Genomic DNA, 27,436 nt, shown 5'->3' on the forward strand with positions numbered 1-27,436 from the left:
GGGAAGGGCAAACTCAATATAAACTGTCTGCAGTTTCTCTGCAAAGAAATAAAGTAACGTATTACCAATGCCTAAGTGCAGAGGCAGAAATGAATTGTGAAACACTTGCGCATTCCAGGACAACTAAAGTAAATATATTCAAAGGTATTCCTGTATACATAATATATATATTATTTTTATTACATGCGGTGTGTACATATACGTATAGTACTTTGCTGCTTTCTCTGAAAGTGGATCAGTAAAGATAAAGCAAATGCAAAACCTAAGTAGAAAACATAAATAATATTTTTGGCTCATTCTTCCTTTTGCAGGTGGTAAAATTAAGTCTTCATTAGTAAAAGGCAGCTGAAGCATAAGAGCAAAATTGAGCTGTATTACAGTAGTTTCTTAGAGTGGTAACAGCGGCAATACACAACTCTGCTGTTTCTTGAACTTTGGAGCAGAGCCAAAATTAAGGACTCAAGGTGAATGCCTGGCAAGTTTTTAACTACAAATGAAAATGCTGTTATCTTCTTAATAACAGCACTAATTGAAAACACTTTAGGGAAAGAAGTCTGAAGGAAAGGACTGGAGAAAAAGATGGATGAAAGAAGAATATCCATTAACAAGAGTACCACACTTTTAATATCCAACTTCAGTGTATTTTTTAAACAAGAAAAAAAATTCTGGGAGAGCTGCTAGAGAAGCTCTTTTAGACTGACTTCCTTAACATACTCCATATGCTATCCTTTTGGTGAGCAGATTTAGAAATGTTTTTATATATAGATAAGCCATACCTCTTTTGCTCAGTTCATCTACAGGATTAATACTGCCTGGAAAGGAAAAATAAGAAAGCTTTCTGTAAAAGCTTTCCATATCTAAAGTCACATATCCTGACATTTACATACTCCTAGGAAGCCATATTCTGATACTATATTTAGCAGAAAAGCATAGAAAGTGGTGGCGATAATTACTTCAATTTATTAATAGGGACTTCTATCCTGATCAGCAACTTGTGGTGCTTAGTTATCCCCAACAACTACATTTACCAATTTACATGTACTACATTTCATTGACAAATTATTTGGCCATGAATTTCCAAAGAGCTTCCAGAGCTTTCTGTAAACCCTGGACTTCCATAAGTCCATGGAGCTGGATAGGATCCACTTGAGGGTGCCGAGGGAGCTGGCAGAGTGCTCCTGGTCAACCAGAGAGGTTCCAGAGGATTGGAGGCTTGTCAATGTGACTCCCATCTACAAGAAGGGTCATAAAGAGGATCTGGGGAACTACAGGGCTGTTAGCCTGACCTCAGTGTCAGGAAAGGATCATCTTGAGTGAGATCACACGGCATGTGCAGGACAACTTGAGGGATCAGTTCTAGCAAGCAAGGGTTAAAGAAAGGCAGATCCTGCTTGACCAACTTGATCTTCTTCTGTGATCAAGTGACCAACCTGATGGATGGTGCTGTTGACAGTCTACCCAGGCTTTAGCAAAGCCTTCAGTACTGTCTCCCACAGTAGTCCCCTGGAGAAGCTGGCAGCCCACATATTTGAGAGACACAATCTTTGCTGGGTAAAGAACTGGCTGTATGGCAGGGCCCAGAGATTGGTGGTGAATGGACTCACATCCAGCTGGTGACTGGTCACGAGTGTTCAGTCTGGAGAAGTTGAGGCTCAGGTGTGATCTCATTGCTTTCTACAACTACATGAAGAGAGGTTGTGTCCAGGTGGGAGTTGGCCTCTTCTCCCACATAACTAGCAATAGGACCAGAGGGAATGGCCTCAAGTTGTGCCAGAGGAGGTTCAGGGTGGATATCAGGAAAAATTTCTCCTCTGAAAGAGTGGTCAGGTACTGGAACGGGCTGCCCAGGGAGGTGGTGGGGTCACCATCCCTGGAGGTGTTTAAGAAACGTTTTGATGCTTTTGATACTGAGGGACATAGTTTAGTGAGAATATTGGGGATAGGTGGGCAGTTGGACTAAATGATCTTGGAGGTCTTTTCTAACCTTGGTGATTCTACGATTCTATAATAGGAAGAGGAAAATAGGATAACTGAGCTCCAAAGCACTGATTATAATTGGACCAGTCCTATAAGTTAATAAAGAAATTGCTTGTAATTTTCAACATACAGTAGCCTAGCACTATGACAAAAGGTGACTCAGTACAGACTAATAGTTCCACATTAACACCGTTTAAATTCTGTTATTGTTTCAGGTTGAAGTGGGTTTAGATTAAAACACTATTTGAAAACTGGTTTTTAGAATGAATAAATTTCATACTGATCAAATAAAAATAAAAAGGAATGATTAACTACATTGTACTACTCTTGTGTATGATCACATACACAAGAAAAGATATTCCAGCACAGGCAACAACTTGGCTTTGGAGTGGAAAGACAAAAGTAGATATGACCCAAGTGCAATACTACACATACTGTAAAGATAACTGTGCACTTGCCACTCACTGAATCTGTAAACCTGGTCAAAAGCTAAGGATGAATACATCCCCTTTATATTAGGAAATCACGGAACGAAGGTGATGTGTTGTGGTCTAACCGGTCAGAGTGCTGAACTGAGCTGAACAGATCTGAGTAGGCATGGGTCAGACACCAGCACACTGCAGCAATTTGTGCCTTTCCAGAACTGCCAAGGTGACAGTACACATTCTCTACACATTTCAACAGTTTCTCAGGATTCTGCAGAAGTTCAGGGTACTGTTTTTGGTACATGCCTGTATCACCCCACACTGCCTGCCACTCCACTGTCCAGCTGATGGGAAGATCTCTGGGGCATATTTATACATGCTTCTTTAACCTTAAACAAAAGTTTAAAGGTGTTAATGGGCACAGCAGAAGTAACATGCCATTCTCATTTCTCTCCCCCACAGTCTGGCTCCCTGAGGAGACAAAGTAAAGAGTGAAATTATTAATAGTTTCCAAGATGCAGTTTCCAAAGTACAGAGATGATTGCAATACTGAATACAAGATTAGCTTCTCAACCAGTGTTATACAGTACAAAGTACAGTATAACAGCCCCTGGAAATGATAAACAGTGCAATAGAGATCATATATAGCAAGTAACATGGTTCCATGAAAAAATCCTGAGAGATTTCTAAAACCAGGAAAAGTAACAATGTGAACAGCAACTACTAAATTATTACAACACAACAATTTTGTTTTAACATGCTACAGTCAGATCTGTCATTATCTCAATCCTTGAGCCTCATGTTGGGTGCCAAAAGGACTGTTGTGGTCTAACCCAGCAGGTTACACCACACAGCCCTCTGCTTACTTCCCTCCTAGGGAGGTAAAAGAGGAAAATGGAAACAAAATGCAGTGATAACAACGTATTTATATAACTTCAGCTGGCAGGGATGAAGGGACTGCCCATCTAAAGGCGTTACCCTCCTTGTCCCTGCAGCTGTCTTGCTCCCAGACAGCAGAGATGCCTTTGTGAAAACAAAATCCAACAATCTAATAATGAACAACTTCTTCCAAGGTAATAGAAAGAAAATAAAGGGTGTACTTCATCTTCTTTCTCTGCATCTGGAGAGTAGGAAGATATTGCTCTACAGAGAGTGAGGAAGTAGAGAGCTGAAATGCAAGAGGCTATTTTTTCTTTTTTTTTAATTAAGTCTTTCTTTGTGCAAATGAGCAGTGTGGGGGCTTAAGGTGAAAATATAAGGGGTAGAGAAAAGCCAGAAAGAGGCATAATATTTATTCTCAATTAGCAGCAATTGAGACACGTACTACGAATTGAAAACTCAAGAGATTAAAAAAGTCCCTTTAACACATTAAAAATCTATAAAATCTTTGCTTAACTGCTGAAATGGCAACATGCCTCTAGAGCTCATAACATCAACCATTCAAAGTACGTTGCTATCAAATTGTGAGAAGCTTGCAGAAACAGAAATGCATCCACTCATGCCACTTCTGCAATCCAACTAAATATATTAATACCTCCTATGAACTTTTGATATTCAATATACTTGAGCATCAAGGAATGCATAGCTCGGTTTCTGCTCCAGAACAGTCACAGTTGTAGCAGCTCCACTGAGATGTTTATCTTTATGACAGCCCCTCAGAAGAAGCAGACAGATAGGAAAAAAATACAATGAGGACTCATTCCTGCGCATATTATCACATACTGGCAAGGAAAGATCACCTAATTATTATTAACAACAGCACTGCTAATTTCTGAAGAGAAAGAAGAATCACTCCCAAAAAAACCCAAACCCAAAGCTTTTCAGAGTTAATTGATAAATCTTAAATTTCCAGCATCAAACACTACAGCTAAGCACAAGTTTTTTGTTTTGTTTTGTTTTTTTTCTAATTTCCAATTCAAAACGGACCACAGCAAGACACAGGATCCACACTTGATATGAAAGCATAAATTACTACTGTAGAGATGAGTGCATTTCTGAAAGCTGTGTCTGATGAGAACTCGTAACTTTCATCATTGAAAATCTTCAATTTATTCTAAGATTACATTGAAAATCAATTATTAAAACCAAGAACTTAGTCAAACCAGCTTCATGCAAAAGTAACTCAAATCATTTGCTGTAAACAAGTAAACTATCCTGAATGAGTTTTGGCAGGAAGCAATTGTAACTGTTCCTATATCTGTGCTGGTGAAAGACAATCAGAACCTACCAAAGCAAGGAAGTGCAGAGGAGGTTCTAGAACAGGAGGTCCTAAAAACTGCAGTGTTCAGGTATGAAGGCTAGGTGGAATAAAGTAATGGAAAAGAAAAAAGGTATCAAAAGTGAGGAGTATGTTCAAGATCACCTACTCAAGTTCGGATGGTGAGAGACAAAGGCATGAGTGACAAAGGGAGAGAAAACAGTCTCTGAGAAATATGTCTCTGAGAAAGTACAACATTGAATTTGTTTCCTCAAGCATATGGACAACATTTCGTCACTTTGTTTTCTTTGTGGAACAGCAAAAGTGGTTTGTCTAAAGTTCTGGGAAGCCTTCATCAGACTGCATTTTGGCTCACTCCCTGTAAAAATGCATTATTAAACAACTTTTGTTTCATGACCATTTCACTTCTAAATTGCTCTGGGGATAAGCTATGTTGCATGGAGAGATGCTGTTGTGCACAGTATCAACGGAGTTTCTTAAGCTGCAAGATGTGCATAATCAAAAGAAATATCTATCTGCTTATAAAACTAGCTGAAGGAAATCCAATGGAATTGTATCAACTTCTGCTGTTTAATTCTATTGTAAAGATTAATTTTTATCATTTTCAGGTATTTGCCATTTCTCATTTTTTTCCCACAGCCTTCCAGATAAGCAGGAATCTTAATGATCTGATAGTATCTCAGGAGCTGACATACAGATGTGATGACTAATTGGAATAGCAAACGAAGCCAGTGAGATCTACAATAAGACCTATATTTCTCAACTCCAGAATCCAGTTTGAATGGATATTGTCAACATTTATCTTTATTTCTGCAACACTTACGAAGGGCACAATATGGCTCCTTGATGCCTCTGCCTTATCTTTGCGTCCTACTCTTCTCTAGTCACTGAGAGTTTTATTTCCCTCATCTCGCTCCATCCCACTCTTCAGTTCTTATTACTTTTGATTCGATTGTGGACCAATTAAATCCAATTCTTCCATTTTCAGATTATGTCTGGGTTCTTCCAGACGCCTCATCTACTTTTGGAACAAACATTCTTTCTCCTTAACTTTTCCTCCAAATTACACTAGTAGTAACTGGGATCCTGCATGCACCTATAGATCTGCTTCTTGACCTCTTTCCATTGGGTTTGGAAGGACCTCTCCTCACCCTAAACACATCAAAGGACAGATGGGATAACAAATCAGAGACTACCCTTAGAGATCCAGCATGGCCAGGCTGGGCAGGCTGTAGGGATCTGGGACCTGGCTGTGCTTGTTGGATTTGGGGCTGAATGCCACGGGCTGGCATGGGAGCCTGGGTAGCAGGGGAGAGCCATAGGGCTGGTGGTGCAAATCTCTAACAACAACAGCAATGATGATGATGATTGCTTGAAATTCCCTTCATAACATAAATATATCTCTCAGTGTACATCTGAGAGGGAGATAACCTTGACAAAATAAGGAAAAACTGAAATCTGGGTTTAATATAAACCAGCATACAATATTCATGACAGACACTGTGATAGGCTCTGTCCATCATTTCTCAAAACTAACTCTTCAAAATACCTTTGCTACCTTATTTCTATAACAGCATTTGATTTCAGTTGTTCATACCTATTAAATAATTTCACCAGTATTATAGAATTTGTTCTCAGCCATAAACCACTTATTTCTAAGGTATCAAAAGATATCAAAGATATATTAAAAAAAAAAAAAAAAAAAAAAAGCTATCTTGTACTTTTGATCCACAAGCAGGTAAGCACTAAAAATCAACTCTTCTGAAAATGCTCTAATTCACAGAACTTCACAGTATCCAGGCACTTTTCCCTCAGCATTATCCTCAATCTTGTCTTCCTCCAATCCTGTCCAAAAACATTTCCACAACTGATAAGTAAGGATGGGGACAACAAGAACGTTGTCGAATTATTAAAGCAGAGTACAGGAAGGAATCATAAAAAGTCGAGCTCAAAGGGTTGTAGAGAAAGTCTTATCACTCATACCCTTTTTTTTTGACAGATACTTTACAAGCGTTTAAGCTTCAACTGATATTTTTTACAGTCATAGGCAATCTGCTGCAGTGCCTATCTGTCCTTAATGGCAAGAGGTATTGCTCAAATTTTTCAAACAAAGGGTTTGCCAAAAGTACACAGAGCTTAACTCTGTAAGACATAGCTGATTTATACACTAACAAAGATATACTTCCTAAGATGAATATTTCCCAATTAATTTCAAATTAGTGCAATATTCAAGTGCAGACTTGCAGGCAGATACTTAACTGTGAACATGACAACTGGAAAGAACTTTCAGACACCTTAGAATCACACCAACAATGCACTGATTTAGAGAACAACCACGTGAATAGAGTTTTCATTGGCTCACATATCAGTAAACGATGATATACAAAGTATCTGAAATTTTTACTATGTTGTCATAATTCTGCTTCTTGATTTTTATTTTTACTTTTTTTTACTTTTCTATTAGTAGTATTAGTGAAGAAATAATGAAATACTTGAGCTAACTGTGAGAGAACCAAAGTGACAAGTGGCAGCCCCAAATAAGGCTTTTAGGTGAAAAAAACCTTTTCCTAGGGCAACAGAGAGAAAAATTGCTTCTCTGCAGTAAGGTGGATGACATTTTTAACAAATCTGATACTTTAATTTCATATAAACATATTACTGTTAAAACTTGAGCAATGCTGAACGTTACTGTATTGCTGCTCTCACAGAGGTGATATCTCCAGCAGGAAAAGAAACGATTACATTGTAAAAGATAGGGAGGAATTGTAAGAAAGAAAATCTCACCAGACTTGATTGCTTGGACATTTGCTGGATATTTGCCTTTCAGCAACAGAAGCTTGTTTGCTATGAAACTGTGAAACCAGTTAGTTCCCTGTCGGGTACCAATAGGACTAATCTGTTTTCTCAACATGCCTTATTAGGGAGAACCAGCACAGAGTCCCTACAGATTTTAGATTAATGGAAGCACCAAGAATCTGTACAACTTCAGACTACGTTATACCAACTTTTCTCTCAGTATTTTTTTTTTTTTAATAATTATTTTTTAAGCTGGTTCCCTAAATACTGGGCCTCAGCAGAAATGTAAATCAGTAGCCTGACTTGCAGAAGTGCTGGGTTCCAGACTTTACCTAGAAGATACGCATCCATCATCTGCCAGCTAGCAACCCAATACCTACAAAGTCACCAAGGATTTCTGTGACACGTAAACAGATTGCTGGAGCCTAACAGGACAGCCTGAAACACTGTTTGGTAAATAGAGCTTCAGAGACAGAAGCAGACAAAGACCTCTGCTATTGTGGTATTTATATTTTGCTTTTCTTGGACAGTTTTGTCATAAGAAACTTAAATATTACTAGATCTCATTTTCCAAAGGTTTTTATAAACACCTGCTCCTTACATCTTTGGTAACATGCTCCATACAACCACTTTTTTTCTTTTACTGCCATTGCTTCAACTTCATTGTGCCAAGTTTTGAAGACATCAGTAAGAATAAAGATAGCCAAAGGAAAAAAGCAGGAATGTTTTCACCTTGGTAGTTGAGAAAGCATATCTCAAACAGGAATATTTTGGTTAGTAACTTTTTTTATTACTCATATTTATGTTACACTTGTCTGTATTTCTGGCAAGCTCCCTATAAAGAGATACTGCTCATACCATGAAATTTAGCACTTCAAGAACCTAGTATTTGCTGAGACCATCTTCAGAAAAAGTGTAGCATTAAGATTTAATTCACTAAATCACTTCATATCCTAGAAACTACTGACTATATTACATTCCACCCTGGCTAACTAGATTCACCTCCAATCAGACATGATCAATTTGAAAGTGGATCTAGGCTGCATATTTGTTAGCAGTTGCACTGAGGTTTACAAATTAGCTGATAATTAATCTCTGGATCCTGATTCTCGTGACAAGAAAAGGCTATATATTAAGTTCTTAATGACTGAAAGTCAAGCCACCTGAAGCTTCACAGTGCAGTTGGACACACAGCTCCTTATGTATACGCCAAGTGCAAGGTGTGCCAGAAATGTGCAAAGACAAAAACAAAACAAAAGTAGATAGAACTAACAGTCTTTCAGCACGTTCTTAAAATGTGGTTTCAAAGACACAATCTTAAAACAAGCATTAAATCTTCATAACATTAATATTTTACTGAGAACAGTTTTCCTGATATCTCCCCTATGAAGTACACTGCACTCCTTCATTATGCACATGTGCAGTTGTTTCAAGGCGTTTCATCAAGACATGGCAGTAACCACCACTGTAAGCAGGGTTAGCTAGCAAATATGGAAAGCTGCTCATTAATTCCTTGGGTAGTAACAAACACATGGAACAAATGTTAACGTGAAAAGTTCCTTTTAGATCTTGTCCAAAGAAGGGCAACAAGGCTTGTGAAGGGCTTGGAGAATATGCTCTATGAGGAGCAACTGAAGGAACTGGGGCTGTTCAGTCTGGGGAAAAGGAGGCTGAGGGGAGACCTTATTGCTCTCCTCAAATACCTGAAAGGTGATTGCAGCGAGAGTGGGGCTGGTCTCTTCTCACTGGTGACAGGACGAGGGAAAATGGCCTTAAATTGTGCCAGGGTAAGTTTAGGTTGGATATCGGGAAAAACTTCTTTACAGAAAGGGCTGTTAAGCACTGGAATAGGCTCCCCAGGGAGGTGGTTGAGTCACCATCCCTGGATGTGTTTAAAAACTGTTTGGATGTGGTGCTCAGGGACTTGATTTACTGGAGGGTTGTTAGAGTTAGGGTAGGATGGTTAGGTTGTGGCTGGACTTGATGATCTTTAAGGTCTTTTCCAACCTGAGCAATTCTATGATTTTATGATCATAAGATCATAAAATAGTATTTTATGGCTGTTCATGCAGTTTTATAATAGCTTTAGTCCTCCACTGATACTAACTAGCAAAGGTTATATAGGCTTTCCACACAGGTGAAAAGAGTTGTAACACAAATGATTACTGAACCATTCTGTATATGCCAGAAGAAGAAAAGAGTTAAAAAAACTAACACCCCAAGCAGATGTTATTTATATTCTTTAAGCATGCCTTTTTTTTTTTTTCTTTTTTTTTTTTTTTTTTTTTAAATTTTTTTTAAATTTTCTGGGAGTTTATAAAACATATCACTCAGCCCCCAGCTACAAGAAAACCACTGCCTTCTTTCCTTAGAAGTTTAGCAGCATAAGGGTGCAAGCAGGGAGAATGAAGCTTCAAAAGCAGGACCTCCTACGATAAAATCTCAGGAAGGAAGAAGGGGACTTTCTCACCCTTTCTAATAAGACACTTCCACACCAGTCAAACAACTCTGTGTTTGGGAAAACAAAAGCTTAACAGATTGATAGCAACACACATTACAATAAATGCTATACAGCACTGGGTGCGGTGGAAATCATGAATACAATCCACTTACATATCTTAAAATCTCTACGTAAAAAAACAGATACTAAAATCTATAGTGTTCCTTCAGAGGGAAACAGACTTCCCAAGTACTGGGCTCAAGAAAGATTAAAGGAATCCAAGTTCTTTTCTTAATTTGTTAGTCACAAATTTATTCTTCTGATCACTCAGTTCTCTTCCTTTTTTTCCCTATACTGCAACTGATCTCAATGGGTGTGTGCTACCATGTCCAGACACAGAGATGGGTAATTCTGGTAAGAATTTCTTTTTATGAGCATTTCTAATTTTTAAACACTTATCACATTAATGAGAAGAAAATATAATTGCTTTAGCCTTTGATATCTCTGGTTTCCCCTGTACAATTTCACATTCTAGAAACTCTTAATCTCTTTGTTTAGAACTTAATCTACATTTTGGAAACTGTTCTCATCACTTGGATTTCTTAGCCTGAAATGCACTGACTGAAACAGGAAAGCAAATAAACTTTAAATCTTAATGTGAGCTTACATATTTATTACAAAAAGTCACAGAACAGAATTAATCCCCGCTAGATCTAAATCTCTAATCTCAAAGGAATTATTTTTATTTTCATTTCTACCAATCCCAAGAACTTGGATCAATTTATCTTAGCATTAAACAAAAACAGTTTTTAAGAATTATTTCTGATTGTGTTATTGTAAAAAAAATAAACACAAAACAACCTGTTAACTGCACAGATTACCATTACGATTGCAGAAACCACAGGGTTAACTGGAAATCCAGTAGTAGCCTTCTAATGAATGATTCAGAAACTTTTAATATTGTGACTTGACCTCAATAGCAAAAATTCAACATAAAATGATGCAACATTTGAATGAATGACACTTCTTTATGGTTATTTTGGGGCAGGTAATCTGTCTCAGACTTCTTGGGTTTACTTTGAGTGGCTGAACAACAGAGCTGTGAAATCCTTCAAAATATACTGTATCAATAAAAGAGTTGACTTAAAAATAGTAGATATTTGCAACAAAGTTAACAACCTTGTTTCAAAGCAAGTATGTCTAAGAAGCAGAGCTTCACAGGTGGTTACAGTAACCAAAAAGGAAAAGAACACATTTTCTTCACAGTCTCCATAGTACTATGTGAAATAATCATAGGGATCATAAGGTAACAGCATTATTCAGACATGATTCAGGTAGCTTTTTTGAAATACAAGCATGCCATACACAAAATTGAAAGTACAGTGAGAATGAACCTCAAGTGCAAACATAGTACTACACTGTGTTTAAATAACTCAAAGTAATGCAGTTGTTCCTAATTGTTATAGAAGTGTAGCCAGTAGAAAAGAATACACAAAATTGAACAGGGTTTTCTTTTAGGATGTTAATTCATGATTTAATGTTAAGACTTGTTTTATATTTAAGTGAACTTCATGCATGGTGGTTGAATTACTGAAAGATTCATCTGAGTTTTGCTACTTTAATGATACATTTTGAATTTCTGTTGCATCTGCAGCATTCTGCAGAATGACTGTTTTCTACCTACCATGGAAAACAATCATTTCTTTAATTGAAGTACAGTCTGAGTTACTTCAACTGAAGAAGAGTTTATTCCAAGAGTGACAGGGTTTTTACAGGCTTTTCTACTTATATCACATAAAACTTCATACTAAGCTTGGTCTATCATTCTTCATCTCACATATTCAAACACATGGCACTTAGTATTTGCACTGCCACAAATAGAAGACATGTCCACACAGCATTTCTCCTGGTCCTTGAAACCCAAACACTGTCATCTTTTATTTATTAAGTTCACCTGAGAAAAAAGAATGGCTAGGAAGTAGCTCAAGACTACAAAATCTTTAGTCACATCAAACTGACCAAGGGATCAGCCTCCTTTTGTTACAGTTTCTCAAATAATACTTTCATCATCTAAACAGCGTACAGAATAATTGACTTTAAGGGCGCCAATGTTTAACAAAGATGAAGATTCGTACTTTATCACTACATTTTAACATCAGGTCAGCAGCTTTACGGACAGCTGAAAGAATCCTTAAAGCTTGTAATACCTTGACGAAGTTTTGATAAAATAAGATAAAACAGCAAGCTGCCAGTCAACAAATTCCAAACGCCACTACCGCTTTGTTACTGGACAAAGCAGACAACAATTACACCAAACTCCTTCTGCTCTTGAACTTTTCTTTAAAATAAAACAAACAAAAAATGAAGTTTCAAACTCTACTAAAAGCTCATCATCCTTGCTGTATAACTGTTCCACACCACGATCAATACCACTTCTTTTCAACACCCAACAAAGAAATGAGCAGTTCACGCATTACCTGATGCTGCTCATGCTTCCAGTTTCTGATCCAAGTTTACATCGCTCCAGTTGGCTCGCTACGATCTGACGTTCAGCCTCAAGCTCTCGAGTCAGTCTCTCAAACTGTAGTTCCTGAAAAAAAAACACCTCATGAAACCATTCATTTTGACTTCTCGAGAATTTCTGTACATAAAATAATTTTGCAAAAAATTTTACACCACCACCCCGTGGGAAAACCTTTCTTTATTGTGTTCACAATCCAAATTTTAGTGGTACCCCCCACTCATTCTTTCACTCCACTGATATGCATCGTAAAATGAGCCAGCTTATTGGGAATGGAATTTCCAGACACATTAAAAAATTCAGGCTCATATCAAAATATCAAAATATGAGCCTCCAGGCCCAGGGAGGTGGTGGAGTCTCCTTCTCTGGAGATGTTCAAGACCTGCCTGGATGCCTACCTGTGCGACCTACTGTAGGGAACCTGCTTTGGCAGGGGGGTTGGACTCGATGATCTCTGGAGGTCCCTTCCAACCCCTACAATTCTGTGATTCTGTGAAAATCATCCACAGTTCATATAAGCCCTTGGCATAAAAACATGTTTACAACAAGGTGATCTAACTATGCTGTGTCATGAGCAACAACTTGGTTACTAAAAAAAGATGTAAAGTTCTGTAGATGGTCATGTGGTGAGGAAAGCTTTTTTTACTGAGGATAAAAATATCAGCCATCATAGTACAGACTATTGAAATAAATTAAATTGCAGGTATATTGTTATGGACTGAGCATGATTAAATTTCAGCACTTAACGACACGCAGAAGAGAAACTCGAGCAGTTTTGGATAAAAGCCACAAATCGAATACATTTTCTTTCACTCTGTCAAGGAAGTCAGACAAGATTTATCTAAAGAGCTCAAAAATGAACTTTCATTTCTATACACAAGAGGCTATTCCCTGAAATTAAATTTTAAAAGCAAACAAATTAAAAAACAAAAACCCTGCACACAAAAAAAAAAAAAAAACAAGCCAAGTTTAATCCTCACAGTTCCCTGAAAAACTGCATTTTCTACATCTTTTATTAGTATTTTCATCAAACAAAAAATAGAATACAGGGAATTATGTTCTTTTAAAGGAATATTTTACATTTTATTTCTTTTTAGTTTGCTAAATATGCTGCCTTTTCATTTTGGTCATCATTAAATAAAATCACATTCATAGGCATGCGGAAACTGTTCTCTTGCCTCTCTCCTTTACACTGAAGGCGAAAGGAGATATATCACAGCTGCTCTGAAAGTAATGCCTCCTATTTTATTACTTCATTTATTCCATGTCAGAGGTGGATGTTGGTGGTATGGCAGTAGAGATTGTACCTTCTCATCAGTATCCCGTAACATTTTGTTGCTATGCAACAGATGGCAGCAGAGGAGCAGGCTGACAGAATGGGAAGTGCAGATGGAGCAAAGATATGTTAACTGAGCTTCTCCATTCAGAAAAAATGGCACCCAATGACACTCATCAACGCTCGCCGAATGTTTATGGAGATCAAACAGTGGATGTGAGCAGCATGAGGGGTAGGTGGTGTGTTTCACCAGTGGCAACAGTGACATGAAAAACGAGCCACGTTCTGGATGGCCAGACACACCTGTCACACCACAAAATGTCTCAGTCAGCATATCTGCACAAATTGGAGGATTACCACAAGGGGACTCCGTACTCAGCTGAATATCGGCTCCAGTGCACTGGAAATGTGGTAATGTTGGAATATCACAAAGTTTGCACCCGGTAGATCCCAGGTATGCTCACAAAGAAACAGAAGGAACACTGTATGCAAATTTCTCACCATCTTCTGAACCAATGTGAGGCTGAAGGCGACAATTGCCTGGACTGCATCATTACTGGTGACGAGAAATGCTGTCACCAATATAAGCCATAGTAAGAATGGCAGTCCACAGAGTTGCAATGTGAATTCCCCATCGAAGAAAAAGTTTAAGAGCTGAGCAGGTAAAGTGATGTGCACTTTCTTTTGTGATAGGAAAGGGGGGATCCTTCTGTTTTTCCTGTAACCCAGACACTTCATCAGCTCTGATGTCTCTTCCATAGTCAGCTCAGGGAATAACCTTTATCTTGCACTGCAATAACACCAAACCTTGTATCAGCTTAAAGACCATGAAGCATATTCCCAATCTTGTCTGGACAGTATTAGCACATCCAGCATTTAGTTCTTTCAGGATTTCATCTGTTTGGGCTGATGAAAGATGCACTGCATGGGCAGCATCTTCTTAGCAACTATGGCAGCATAGCAGCAGTGAAACAGTGGGTCACCTCAACAGGTGCAGATTTTTATGAGCAGCATGCAGGCTCTTGTTTGTCACCATTGAAAATGCATACCTGATGGTGGACTATGTTGAACAATATCGCTTTGTGGCTGACAATTTTCTCTATCAAATTGTGTTATGGTGCTCTTCGTATCTGTTGTAGTTTCCATGGAAAAAAAAGGAGGTATTACTTTTGGAGCAACCCGTATATCTTGAAGATCCACTTGTTAATGTGCCTATAATCCCTTTTTCCTTCTTTCCTTCCCTAAGCCATCTCCCTGTGCTGCAGAGGCACGGCAGAGCATGCCATGTTTTGCCCACCGAAAGAACATCACCAGAGATATTTGGGCCCAACTGTTCTATGTACTAAGTGCCACTAGGGAACACTGCATTTCAGAATGAAAGAAGTGGTAGAGGCAAGGACTCAAATGCCTTCATCCTGTCTGTTACCTAAAACCTCTGACCAAAAAGCCTCCACGTATATATACATATACATGGAAGCATAAAACATTTAAACCTCTGTCACTAGTGAATCTATAACTGAAACAGAAGAAGGAAACAGCGGATGGTTGTTCCACCTGATTCCCCAGGGCCATTCCCTTCACTTCTGTTTTTACTGGCACAGAAAAACTTCTGACCCACACTACAAGTAATGCAGCACCTCCACACGGATAATGCACATCAAGAAAGAGATGGCCACTGACTCTACGACGGAGCCTACTTTGTATACTTTACTTCAAGCAAAACTATCCAAGGTTCCTCAGCCTCAAAAGAGAAACACTGATGCATAGAGCAAATCAAGATATAACCAGTGCTTGCTGTATGCAATAGCGCATCAGGAATCATAGCTGTTAATATGCTCTGTTTGTGCTTTTGTTGTATTCCAAAATGTCTTTTTTCTTGTTATTTGTAAATAGCACCATTAAAAATCACCTAATAACCACCTGGTTGAGATATGCCTACTTCACACACAACATTTGCCTGCTTAACTAGTAAAATCACTCATCCGAAAAGAGCGTTAAGCAACTTCCCAAGAGCTATCATTTTGCACAAACAAGACCAGGATTTGAATACTGCAGAAAGGACTGCAATAGAAATATTACTAAAGTTTTGAAGAGCACAAAATCAAAGTGCTAAAAAATCTGCTACACAAACACGCTTTTTATTGAAGTACATCTGCACTGAGAAATTTTGGTAATATAAAATACAAAACAGACATAATCAAATATTAAGTTTTCTTTGAAAGCAACAGTAAAAGCTTTAACAGCTATACCACTGCCTTTTAAAGTTACTGTACTCAATCATAAAAGTGACACCAATACAGACTTTGAAGCTTGGCATATGTTTTCAGCAACTCATCTTTATCTCCTGTCCCAAGTGAGGTAGGACATGCATGTTTTTGTCCATTAATCATGATTTTGGTCTTCAAAATACACTTTTCTATTCTTGACCATCTATGTGTCTTTCTTACTTTCTTATTTCTTTTCTGCATTCCCTCTTTCTCTAATTTCATAGCATACATCATGACTCATCTTCCACTAATCTCTTTTCAATCCTACCGTATGAACTAGTAGCAAATTTCCTACAATTACAGAAACTTTTCTCTATAGACAATTTCCATTGCTGTGGAAATGTTTCTCTGATTGAGATGCAGAAATTCATGTTTTCTGGTCTGTGTCCATATCCACATTATTTCAGCCTTGTCCTACAGAGATAAATGGAAAAGGACAGTTGTGCCTCTTTCCCTTCTCAAGCAGGAAGCAAAGACGTTCTGGATCACTAAAGGTAAAAATAATCTTGGATTCCTACCTACATTCAAGCCACTACCAAGTGGCTTGAATACTAACTTCATCACTAGCAATTTGTTAGCTGCTATTTCTCACTTTGTTCATTGTCTCCTGTCAGGTGACAGAAGTTACCAAGGGAAGGAATGAGAGAAGGTGGTGAACTAAGGGGGCAGATTCACACAACCATCTTCCCATAATAATCCTCGACATTCAGTTTAACATAGAATGGTTAGATATTCCCTCATGTGATGTCCAAGGTGAAGGTCTACAGGGTTGCCTTGGAATGAAAGAAGAAAAAGATTCAAGTAGAACAAGTTTGCTATTCCATTATATTGAGAATGCCTCCCAGAAAAAAAAAAAATAAATAAATAACAAGCTTCCTCCTTTCTGTCTGGGAGGCACTTAGAGTGACTAACAGTTAAATAATTCCATATGTTTAGATTTCAAACAGCTGTCACAATGGAAGAAGACAGAAACAAGAAATTTGCTTACATTCTATACAAATATCGACTGAACCTTACTCTATTTGTAATATTTGTTCTGTTTACATTTTCACCAGATCATGCCATCTTGTGTTATCACAATCCTCTATTATTCATCTGAATCAAGCTAATCTGAATATCAAAATGAAAAGCATATTTCTAGCCACTATTTGCACAAATCTTCATCTCCAAAAGAACTGCAGAAACTATACTGCACCTTCATAATTAATTCAAGCAATGCTATGCCAAATTCAGCTTCATGGCCTGCATTAAAAAGGGTGATGATGCCAAAGTAAGTACACAGGCAAAGGTAATGCAAAGCCAAAGTGACCACTCTGACAGTCCTCAGCACACAGCAACAAAAGAGTGTGGGAGTGTGATGCCAGCAGAAAGATTAGACATCACAACAAGACTAATCCAGATAAATCAGTCAAGAGAGCAGCTTGGAAAGGGAGGAACTTCAATACAACTTTATCAAATTGTTCTGATGTGATCAAAACAGTATCTGATAGAGTCTGAAGCAATTTTTGTTCACAAGTTTACTTATCTGTCAACATACTTTGGGGGGAAAAATACTCACTACCATAGAGGGTAACTGGACAGCCTTTTCAGCATGGCACTTACAGTCCATCTACCCTCTGCAGCCACAGAAGCACGAAGCGCTTGAGGCAAGTCTTGTGTCTCACAGTGGTCCAGAACACTGAGTAGGCCTGACAGAAACCTTCACGGCCTCCAGAGGCTGTGAACTCTGAGCTCAGAGCACACCAAGTGGAGGGGTTTCGGTTACCTTCTGTTTTGTATTTGCTCAGTGGTCTGTGTCAATTTGTTTGAACGCTGAGAGGAGAAAAACAGGCCAAAAGAAATCTGGCTGATATTCAGAGCTGATCTCATTTGACTCTACCCCTTACAATCTCAAAGTAATTTTTCAGTCTTTTTACAGAGAGATGTGTATTGATGCTGTGCAAGAGACACGGCAAAATGAGTAGAGATGGTTAAAAGCAGCTGAAAAATCATTTTGATTAAATCTAAATTTAGGCTGAATATTCTTATGAATGCATTGAATTCTTATGCATCTTAAAGTTGTAACATTAAAAGAAAAAAAGCGTTAATCTTTTGAATATAAACATGCTATACAAACCAAATCGGTGCACTGGTGATCATTTGAATCTTCATGTACAAATAACAGCATTAGGGGAGGGTTGGGAATCTCTGGTGAGATGAAGACAGAAAGCTTGATTACAGCTCAACCAAGAAGTGGTCTTGTGAACTGATGACTTTTATAGAAATATCTTAGAAATCTCAGAATTTCCTAAAGCAGCCAGTCTATAGAAATTCAAAACACTGGCTCTACCTTGTTTAGCTTATTAAACAAGAAAAACTGCACCTCAATGTCACAAGCAGTCTCTACATACTGTTATGCAATTCCCATGGCATCACGCATAATTCCATATGCTGCATATCTATACTCCTAAGTATGCCATTACTTAGCAAGGTGTTTTAAACACTCTTTTTAATGTACTGTACTCTGAAAACACATGAGCAGCTATACGTGAGGCACCAATTTCCTGTGAGAACAGCAAAATCTTGAGAAGTTTAAATTGGCAGAAATCCTGAAACCACATCAGACACAAACCAGACCTGACAGCCTTACCCTGCCTCTAGAAGGAAAACAGAATGTCTTGATGCTTTCAAGCATGATAAAAACATCACTAGAAATGCCCCCTATCTGACACTGAATGCTGTTCAGAAGCTTCAAAATTGGGCTTTAGAACATACCATTCAATCACCCTCGCTTCTCTGATCTTTCTTGTACTGTTCTTACTCTTCTTCACTGAAACATTTCATTCTTCTTCTTCATTTAATAAAATGAAGTTGTAGGAAACTGCTCAGAACAAGGCAATAAATTGATGAACATAGTGGTAGAAAATTCTAGCAACTCAGTGGTGGGTATGTTGTTGCAGGATCTTAATGGAGGCAAAAAAAAAAAAAATTTAAAAAAAAAAAAAAAAAGATTTGCTAATAGTTGACTGCAATTGTTTGAAACTTCTACTTTCCAGCTGTCATCGATTTGGAAGAGACAATTCACATGCTAGAGGGCAGGAATGCCATTCAGACAAGCCTTGACAAGTTGTAGGAACAGGTCAGCAGGAATGTCATGCAATTCCAGAACGAAAAATTGAAAGTTCTGAATGTCATGAAGATTCACAAAAGAAAATGAAGCACCTCCACAAAAAGGACCTATGATTGTGGCAGACAAAAGGCTGTGAATCATCAGGGCATTCTTTTTGTGACGATGGACAACAATGGACTTGGTTGCAATGCCAAAAAAACTTTCAGCAGGATACAGAAGTAACTATTCCCCTCTATTAGACTCCTGAAGCTGCATCTCAAGTACACTTCCTGATTATGGTCACCAGAACAAGAGACACAAGAACTTGAAGCAAAGCTTCTGAAGGCCAATAAGACGGTTATGGGATTGAAGCAAGGAGATGATGAACGAATTTGGTTTGTTTGGCATGGTAAAGAAAACAACTGGAGAAGAGTTAGCTGCCAATTATTACTGCTTTATTATTACTTCAACTCTTTGAAATGGTAGATAACAGTAGGACAAGAGGAAATGGTTTTAAGTTGAGGGAGGGAAGATTTAGGTTGGATGTCAAAGGGAAGTTCTTCACAGAGAGAGTGGTGAGGTGCTGGAACAGGCAGCCCAGAGATTGTGGATGCCCCGTCCCTGGAGGTGTGTAAGGCTGAGTTGGATGGGGCTCTGGGCAGCCTGGTCTAGTATTAAATGGAGAGGTTGGTGGCCCTGTGTATGGCAGTGGGTTGGAGATTCATGATTCTTGAGGTAGCTTCCAACCCGAGACATTCTGTGATTAATGGAGGATTACAGTGAAGACAGCAGCAGACTCATCAGATGTACACAGTAAAAGGCAGAAGTCACAAATTGCAGCCCTATCAATTTTTACTGGATATAACGCAAAATAAAGAAACAAACCAACCAACTAAACAAAAAAACAGCAAACAACACAGCAAGAGTGGTTAAGCAGTGGGACAGGCTGCCCAGTCAGGTTGTGGAATCTACAAATCTCAATATTTGGAGATTTTGAAACGCACATGTGATCTAACAGCGAAGCCAGTCCTGCCTGGCACACACCTCCCAAGTCTCTTAAGTTTTCCAGGATTCCAGAATCAATGAGTTCTGGAAAATATCTTTCAAAGAATTGTGCCAATCTGCATTACGGAGTAAAAGAAGTGCCCAGCACAGATTAGCTACTATCAAGCTTGGATCATTACCCTACTTACCTTAAGAAACATTTGAGCTGACGCAAGTGCTAGTATTTTGTTAGCCAGAACCTGCATTTTTGTAGCTCAGGTATTCACCCAATCTCGGGGCTTTAGCGATATATGCTGGTTTGTTTAGCCATAGAGACCAGGATATTACTTTAAGGACCAATATATTAGTTCAGCAGATGGAATCAGTGAGTGCTACTTCCAAAACTTTCAATTTCAACTCTGATTCGTGTGTGAACAGCCTTGTTTTCCCCACCAATTCTGCTTCACAAGAGGCAGACTACTTTTGTCTTTTCACCCACCAGGTCCGAAGACATTTTCCTCAGATGTCACATATATTGTTTTTGAAGTCACTCATTGTGGCTAACAAGCAATGGAAGTTTGCCAAATCTGAGAAAAACAGCTAGAGGTCAGCCAAAAGTCTCTGATGAAGCTGATGATGGAAAAATGGGGATAAAATCAGTGACATATGGCCTCCTTAGACACAACTGCGCATGCACGGATTGATACAAGCATATATTAATGAGTTCTCGGGAAAGAATGCACTGCATACGTATGTCTTCAATCTGTAAAGGTAGAATGTGAACTGCAAGAGTGTGCACTTGATTTGTCAAGTCCCCTGGTACATATAAAAAAAATAAAGGAATACTGCTTTCTAGCACCATAATGGAGTTGGGGAATTGAGAATTTTCTTCCCAGATATTGGATGACATTAGCCATCGCAAGTTTCTTCACAAGATATTAACATGGCCATTCCCAACCAAGGGCTGGTATTCACATGGGTTGTTTGTGGAGGCAAGATCCAATTACGGCATTAAAAATACACAACTGTTATAATAATGAGCTGTGGAGTGCTGCCCTTTGTCTTGATCTTCTGATATATAGCTGTTGGGTATTTCTGTTCTGAGAAGAGCAACATCGTCCAGATATAGCTGGAAGATGCTTTATTATGATGTAAAGATTATTTGCATATGTGGCTCTGGGCAGCCTGGTCTGGTGGTTGGCAACCCTGCACATAGCCGGGGGGTTGAAACTAGATGATCTCTGGGGTCCTTTGCAACCCAGGCCCTTCTATGATTCCATGTACAGTTCATAGACGTGGAAAAATAAGAACAGTGGAGGTTAATAAAATGAAAACTCCAAAGTGCTGCAGATATTGAACCACTGTGAGAACATTTTTTGACTCCCAACAACACATCCAGTTTCCAGCTTTCTCTTTCTTCTCCAGTCTGTTGTCTGGTATGCCAGCAAGAGCTACAGAGGTGTCAGTACATACACTAACATACGTGGCTAACAAAACCACATGACTCTTTGCATACAGTCTTTCTGCTCACGTGTTCAGACATTCAAACAATGCTCCAGCATCTTTGGGGGCTTTCCAGTTCTCAATTTATGCACCTTTTATTAGTTATCCCAGAGCTCTGAAGCCACAGGTTATATCCAAGGCATTGCATGCAGATGGACAGTCAGCACTATATATCACTAGTTTTACTCTGTCCAGAATGCTCTAAGAAATTAGAGACATCTTGTCCTTTCCCTTTCTTGTGCTTGTAATGCAGAAATTATTCAGGTGAACAGTCTCTCTTGCTGTCTCTGGCCTGATTTCTCAATCAATACATAGACTGGCAGTGTAGTACATCCAAGAACATATTTCATAACTTGCAATTATCATTGAATCTTAATTAATTAGGATAGTAGACCTGAAAGTGCCCTTTAAAAAGCTACTCATTACTGTTACTCAGCGATAAAGTCAGATGGGCTGTTTATTTTTTAGAACAAACTACTGCACCCAATCTAATGGCTACAGGATTTTGCTTTCCTTCCCCCACAGCCAATAACACAGAAGTTTGATTTGCTGCATCCCTGCAGAATTCAGTTCGCTACTTGGCTGGGCTTCCAAATAAATACAGCATTACCGTTAAACCATAAGGAAATTCAGCATGAAGGCAAGGATGCTTTTAAAACAAGCAAAAAAAACCCTCTAGTATTCTAGCACACATTCTCTCCCACAGACGATTCTGTAGCAGTAGAAGTTAAATTTGATAATCCAAAATACGCTTTTGAATTTTTCCTCTTTCATTATTTCTACTATTAGAGACATAAAAACATGAGAACTAGTAAAATAATTAGGCAATTCATTCCTCTTCTAGTTACCCTGTAGAATACTATGCATTAAGGTAATTCCCAACAGATTCATATTGTTCTTAATGAAAGAGAGGAGGACTAATTTCATTAATAATGAAAATGTTAGTTTTAAGAAGTATCATTATCATCTTGCTGCGGTATGAATAAGTTCATCTTTTGAATAAAGTAAAAAAGGTTTTCATAATGAAATTACAGTCTAAAAAATACCTGTTTGAAAACAAACAGGTACGGAACACAGCATTCAGGATAACATTTGTAGTACAAAGATAGGGAAGAAGCTTAGAATCAAATTGAATGAACAATCTCACTGATTAAATATAATGTCTATGATAAGAGAAGAGATGCTTTGGGAGGTTAGAAAGGTGTGGAGAGTACAAAAATCAATACTTCTGGGAGTCTTCTGTTGTTTTTATAGTCCAAAAATAAAGAAATCCAGAAAGCCAAGACAGCAAGACATGGCAGAAGGACTGAATTTTGGATACTAGCATAGAGAGCTGCTTAGAACACCCATAAGTAAAGGCAGAATTCTAGACTTAGTCTCAAATAGTGCACAAAAGATGGTCTGACTTCTTGTAGCTCATAAGTTACTCTCTAACAGCAACTGTTCTGTGCTCAGAGCCAACACCCCCACTAAAGCCAGAAAATCTACCTGTTGTAAGTTACATTGAGAGAGAAAATATATAACAAGCAAAACAAAAGAATAAAAACAACAAGAAAGAAAACAAACACAAAAGTCAAATGTTACCCAAGAGTCAATTTCTCACAGACAGTATGAAAACTTCCTAATGACATCATACTGGAAGCACATGCAGGGCCAATTCATGTGTTCAGAAATGCTTAAGACATAACAAAAAGAAGCACAGAGCAAAAGGAAGGCAAAGGAAATCTTTAGAAACCAAAAGACTCCTTCCAAAAGCTGAAATCATCTTAATCATAAGTGACTATAAATATTGACAGGTTAAGTTAAAAATAAAATAAAATAAATGAGACACTACAGTTTTAAGTGACAAATATTCAAGGGCATCAGAACGAACAGCAGTTCTTTCTTCAAACACATCAGGAGCAAAAAGCTGCCTGGAGATTCCATAGGGTCATTGGATGATCAGGATACAAAAGGGTTCACTGAACAGAAACTAAGTGATTCCTTCAGAATGGTTTTTGCTATTTTGTGGGAAGTTCCCGTGGTAAGAACTCACCGAGAAGCTCTCATGAGAGAATCTGTCTGAAATTCAAGTGACTTCAAAATATTTGCGAAGTAAGTTGACACACTGTAACAAACCGGAAGATCAGATGGTATTCACTTACAAGTTGTGAAAGGAACTGATCGAGTGCATACCTTAAAACTGAGGCAGCACCTGAGAACAGAAGATTTTGATTACAACACCAGTTTCCAGGGAGATCTGATTTGCATTAGGCAAATTAATAGAGTCTATTGCATGGAACACAATTAACAGACACAGTGATAAACATGAACAGTGTATCCAGATGGTTTCTGTATGGTGAAATTCTTTCTTAAGGGGATAAAGAGTAGGAATAAATGGTAAATTCTTACAGCTGAAGGTATACACCTGTGAAGTGCTGGTTCAACACTGTTCAATACACTTATAAATTATTTGAAACAGAGTGAACAACAGGGTTACCATATTTGCCAGTGATGCAGAACGATGTGTGACAGTAAGGCTGCTTATAGATCATCTTAGAAGAATCTTCTCACGGCATGAAAAAGCAGGATATAAAATGAGAGATAAGTTACACGTATGAATAGAAGGTGATCCTCAGGGAGCAAAAAGAATCCTAACTTCACATGCTCTTCAACCACCTGAAAGCAGCCTCCATGAGCTGCATTATTTTCCCCAGAAACAACGCTGAATGATTTACGGTTTACTGGATCTTCCTTTCCACCCTTTTCGTAAATAGATGAAATAATTGTAATTCTCACAATGTTAGGAGTTGGTTTTGTGATGATGTCATCCAACTGTCTTAGCACTCTCAGATACGCTTCTCACACCCCACAAAGTTGTACTTGTCACGTTTGTACAGAGGGCTCCTCACTTAACCCTCCCCTACTATCTGTGGTCTGCCACTTGCTTCAGCATTCTCACTTGACTGCATTTTAGTGCCCAGCATTCCAGGCACAGAAGGCCAAGTAACTAAGCTTTTTTCTGTATTATTTTAACTGAATTGATGGCCCTATTCAACAACAGATCCACATCTTTCCTGTGCTTCTGCTTCCTTCTAACATACCTGCAGAAATTTGTGCACTACTCTTGTTATCAGTTTGAGCTCCAGCCTTCCTCACTGTGTCTCCACATACCAAAGCAGTGCTTCCACATTCCCATTTTTGGGAGTCGGCCCCCTTTTTTGCACCACTCTTGTGCTTCTTTTTCCATTTGAGCTCTTCCAGTAGCATGCTGCTTTTCCAGTCAATCTTTCTATGCCTGTTTCTTTTCCTTCTGAAGGGGTTACCTAGACTGCTCTTGTGCTTCCAAACACAGTTGTAGTAGAAAAGCAGGACTCTAGGTGCAAACTTTCCCCAAGGTTCTGTAATTTCAATGACACTGTAACAGTGTGACTGCACACAGCTGCATTGCTCTCCAGAATGTGAGGGTAGGTGCACAAGCACTTGAGATAATGTCCTGTTTTCTGCTTGTCTCTGAGGGGAGTGCAGTGGCCCACCTTGTCACTGCTCCCTGCACACCTTCGCCTTGTCCAATCTAGCCTTGCTTGTCTCCTTTTCTTTAACCCCATCTTGAAGTCCAACTTGTCATCTGCCAGACTATCAGAAAAGATGCCCATGCTCCTTTTTGATAAGTGAATCTCTTCTCTGCTTGGTAGCTCCCAGTCTTCGTAGTATCTCTTGATCTCAGAAAGCAGCCGCACAGCTAAGCACTGACCTGAACAACAAGCCTAATTCTGCCTGTCCTCTTCCCTGGAAAAACCAATGAGAAGGCAAACTGAGAGCCCTTCTCCTTAAATCTAGCCTTCGGTAGTCTTGTTTCATTTTCCAGGCCACACTTTGCAGTATCACTGGTGTCACATCAAAGAGCAGTAAATTCTTGAGCTCAGGATGACTTTGGCAGTCTACAGATGCAGGATGTTTGCTGGAAGCAGCCAGCTTCCCATGACTGTGTGTTAAGTCACCACTGAAGGGAGACCCCTGATACTTAGCATTTTTTCTTCCTGACTGTTCAGACCTGTTCCCATGGAAGGGACAACCAGGCCAACATATTCACCTTTCCAGCCAAGTGCCAAGATTCTGCATCTCTGCAACTCTGTATGACATATGCACCAGCTGTTCCAAGCCAGGAAATAGGACATTCAGCAAATAAAAGGCAGACTTGAAAACAGGTGAAAGAAAAGAAGGTGGTGCTTTACCTTAGAGAAATGGTTCTGATATTTAATAAGCACATAATGGCTTTATAGGATTACCGAAGTCTGAAAATATGCAAGTTTTAAGCATTAGGTGGCAGTATCATATATTCTTGCCCTGCTCTTACTCTTTCTTCAGTGCATGCATTTGGTCAATGGCATAGACAACTTGTCTGGCCAATAAAGGCTATTCCATTATTGAATCACACATTTATTGCCATAAAACAGAAACCAGAAAACACAATAATTTTAATATAAAAACAGATCTATATCTATAAAACATGCAGATTTGGAATCTGGATTGTTGTACAATAGAACAAAACAATTTTGTTCTGGAGTCTTTAAATAAGCAGATAACTTGCAGTATTTATCAAGTGGAAAACACTGAATGGAACAGAAGAATTAGACATATTGGACTGGATTTGCAGTTATGGTTCTGGGTAATCAAACATACACTGACGTTGGCTGCACCTTAGGAAAATCAAGTATCACTAAAATAATGATGCCACTCACACCACCAGGAATTGGTTCAAGTACTAGTCAGCTGCCACCAAAATGTCAGTAGATGAGAGTGTTGTGAGAATCTCTGCAAGAATGTTCCTTAGAGCAACAATATCAGAGTTAATGCACAGTACAATTATAAAATAAGAGAGCCATAAGAATCATTGGTATCTTTCACTGAAATGGGAAAAAAGTAAAAATAATGAATCAACTTATTCTGCAACTGTAAACAGGACATTTAATTGACATTAGTGATCTGAAATGTAAGTCATTACTACAGCAAAATAAAGCAATCAAAACTGTATCTACTCCTGGGTGATGAACACAGGAATCTTATTCTAGAGAAGTCATTAACCCAAGCAGTTCTGTGTAAGACCTGGTAAATACATGGTGCATCATTACAGCCCCCAAGCCCCAAGTGCAAAGCTAGCAGGTAGGAATTTATGTTCTCCTTTCAAAAGGGAACAGATTTTGATAACACAGTTGCTGAAGAAAGGCAAAGGAAATAAAAATGAGCCAAAACATATTTATTCTAAATTTGGCATTTCAAGTTAATTTAATGGCAGAAAGGAAGGGAGGGAAATGTTAGAACTAACTTCCAGCAGTGGTTTCTGAGTCACTGCATCTCTTACCCTCCACCCCCCACCTTAAACCTGCCCTCTGACCACAGTGGGAACCAGGGACTCAGCAAAAAGCCTGCTCTCTCCTACCCAAACACAGCAGTACCCAAATGCCACACACATCCCCTCTTCTGTGACCACAGGCACTGTTTCCATGCAGCACAAGGAAAACTGCACCAAACTGGTCAGGAAGGATGGCCAGGCAAAGCGCCCTGCCCTAGAAGATCCCTAGAGAACCGCTGTGCTTCAACGCACACCATGCAATGGCTAATCCAGCACAGTCAGCAAGCTCTCAGCTTTCCTCCCCTCCCAAGCCCTTCATGGGCATGCTGCCTGGCAGTTCTGATCGCTCCCCCGCTGTGAGGAAGCAGAGGTGTGCCCCTGCCATGATCTGAGGCTACGTTTTACTTCACAAACACCCACAGTACGTAAGTCTTAACAGGGCTTTTCAGCATCTCAAGACTGTGTACGCACTGGGGTTACTTTGTCAAAGCTGTATGATTTGCACAGCTGAGCAATTCTAAGACAGATGAAGTTTGACATTTCTGAATGATCTTGGCTAGCATAAGATAACACGAACCTGGAATTGCAATCTACGCTTGCACAACCTAT

At 38.9% G+C, this 27,436-nt stretch overlaps 1 protein-coding gene across 3 annotated transcripts in view; it reads right to left on the reverse strand.

The window, feature by feature from the left end:
* CTNND2 (catenin delta 2) overlaps positions 1-27,436 on the reverse strand; it is a 507,709-nt gene that overhangs the window by 366,693 nt on the left and 113,580 nt on the right. For all 3 annotated transcript variants that reach the window (XM_042838959.1, XM_042838975.1, XM_042838967.1), the window contains exon 2: positions 12,334-12,446. In XM_042838959.1, the coding sequence (XP_042694893.1) occupies positions 12,334-12,446 (113 nt within the window). The remainder of the gene's footprint in view (positions 1-12,333; positions 12,447-27,436) is intronic.

This window comes from Centrocercus urophasianus, unplaced genomic scaffold (genome assembly GCF_019232065.1).
Source record: "Centrocercus urophasianus isolate 14NV4802_14NV808 unplaced genomic scaffold, USGS_Curo_1.0 seq_11, whole genome shotgun sequence".
Taxonomy (NCBI): Eukaryota; Metazoa; Chordata; class Aves; order Galliformes; family Phasianidae; genus Centrocercus; species Centrocercus urophasianus.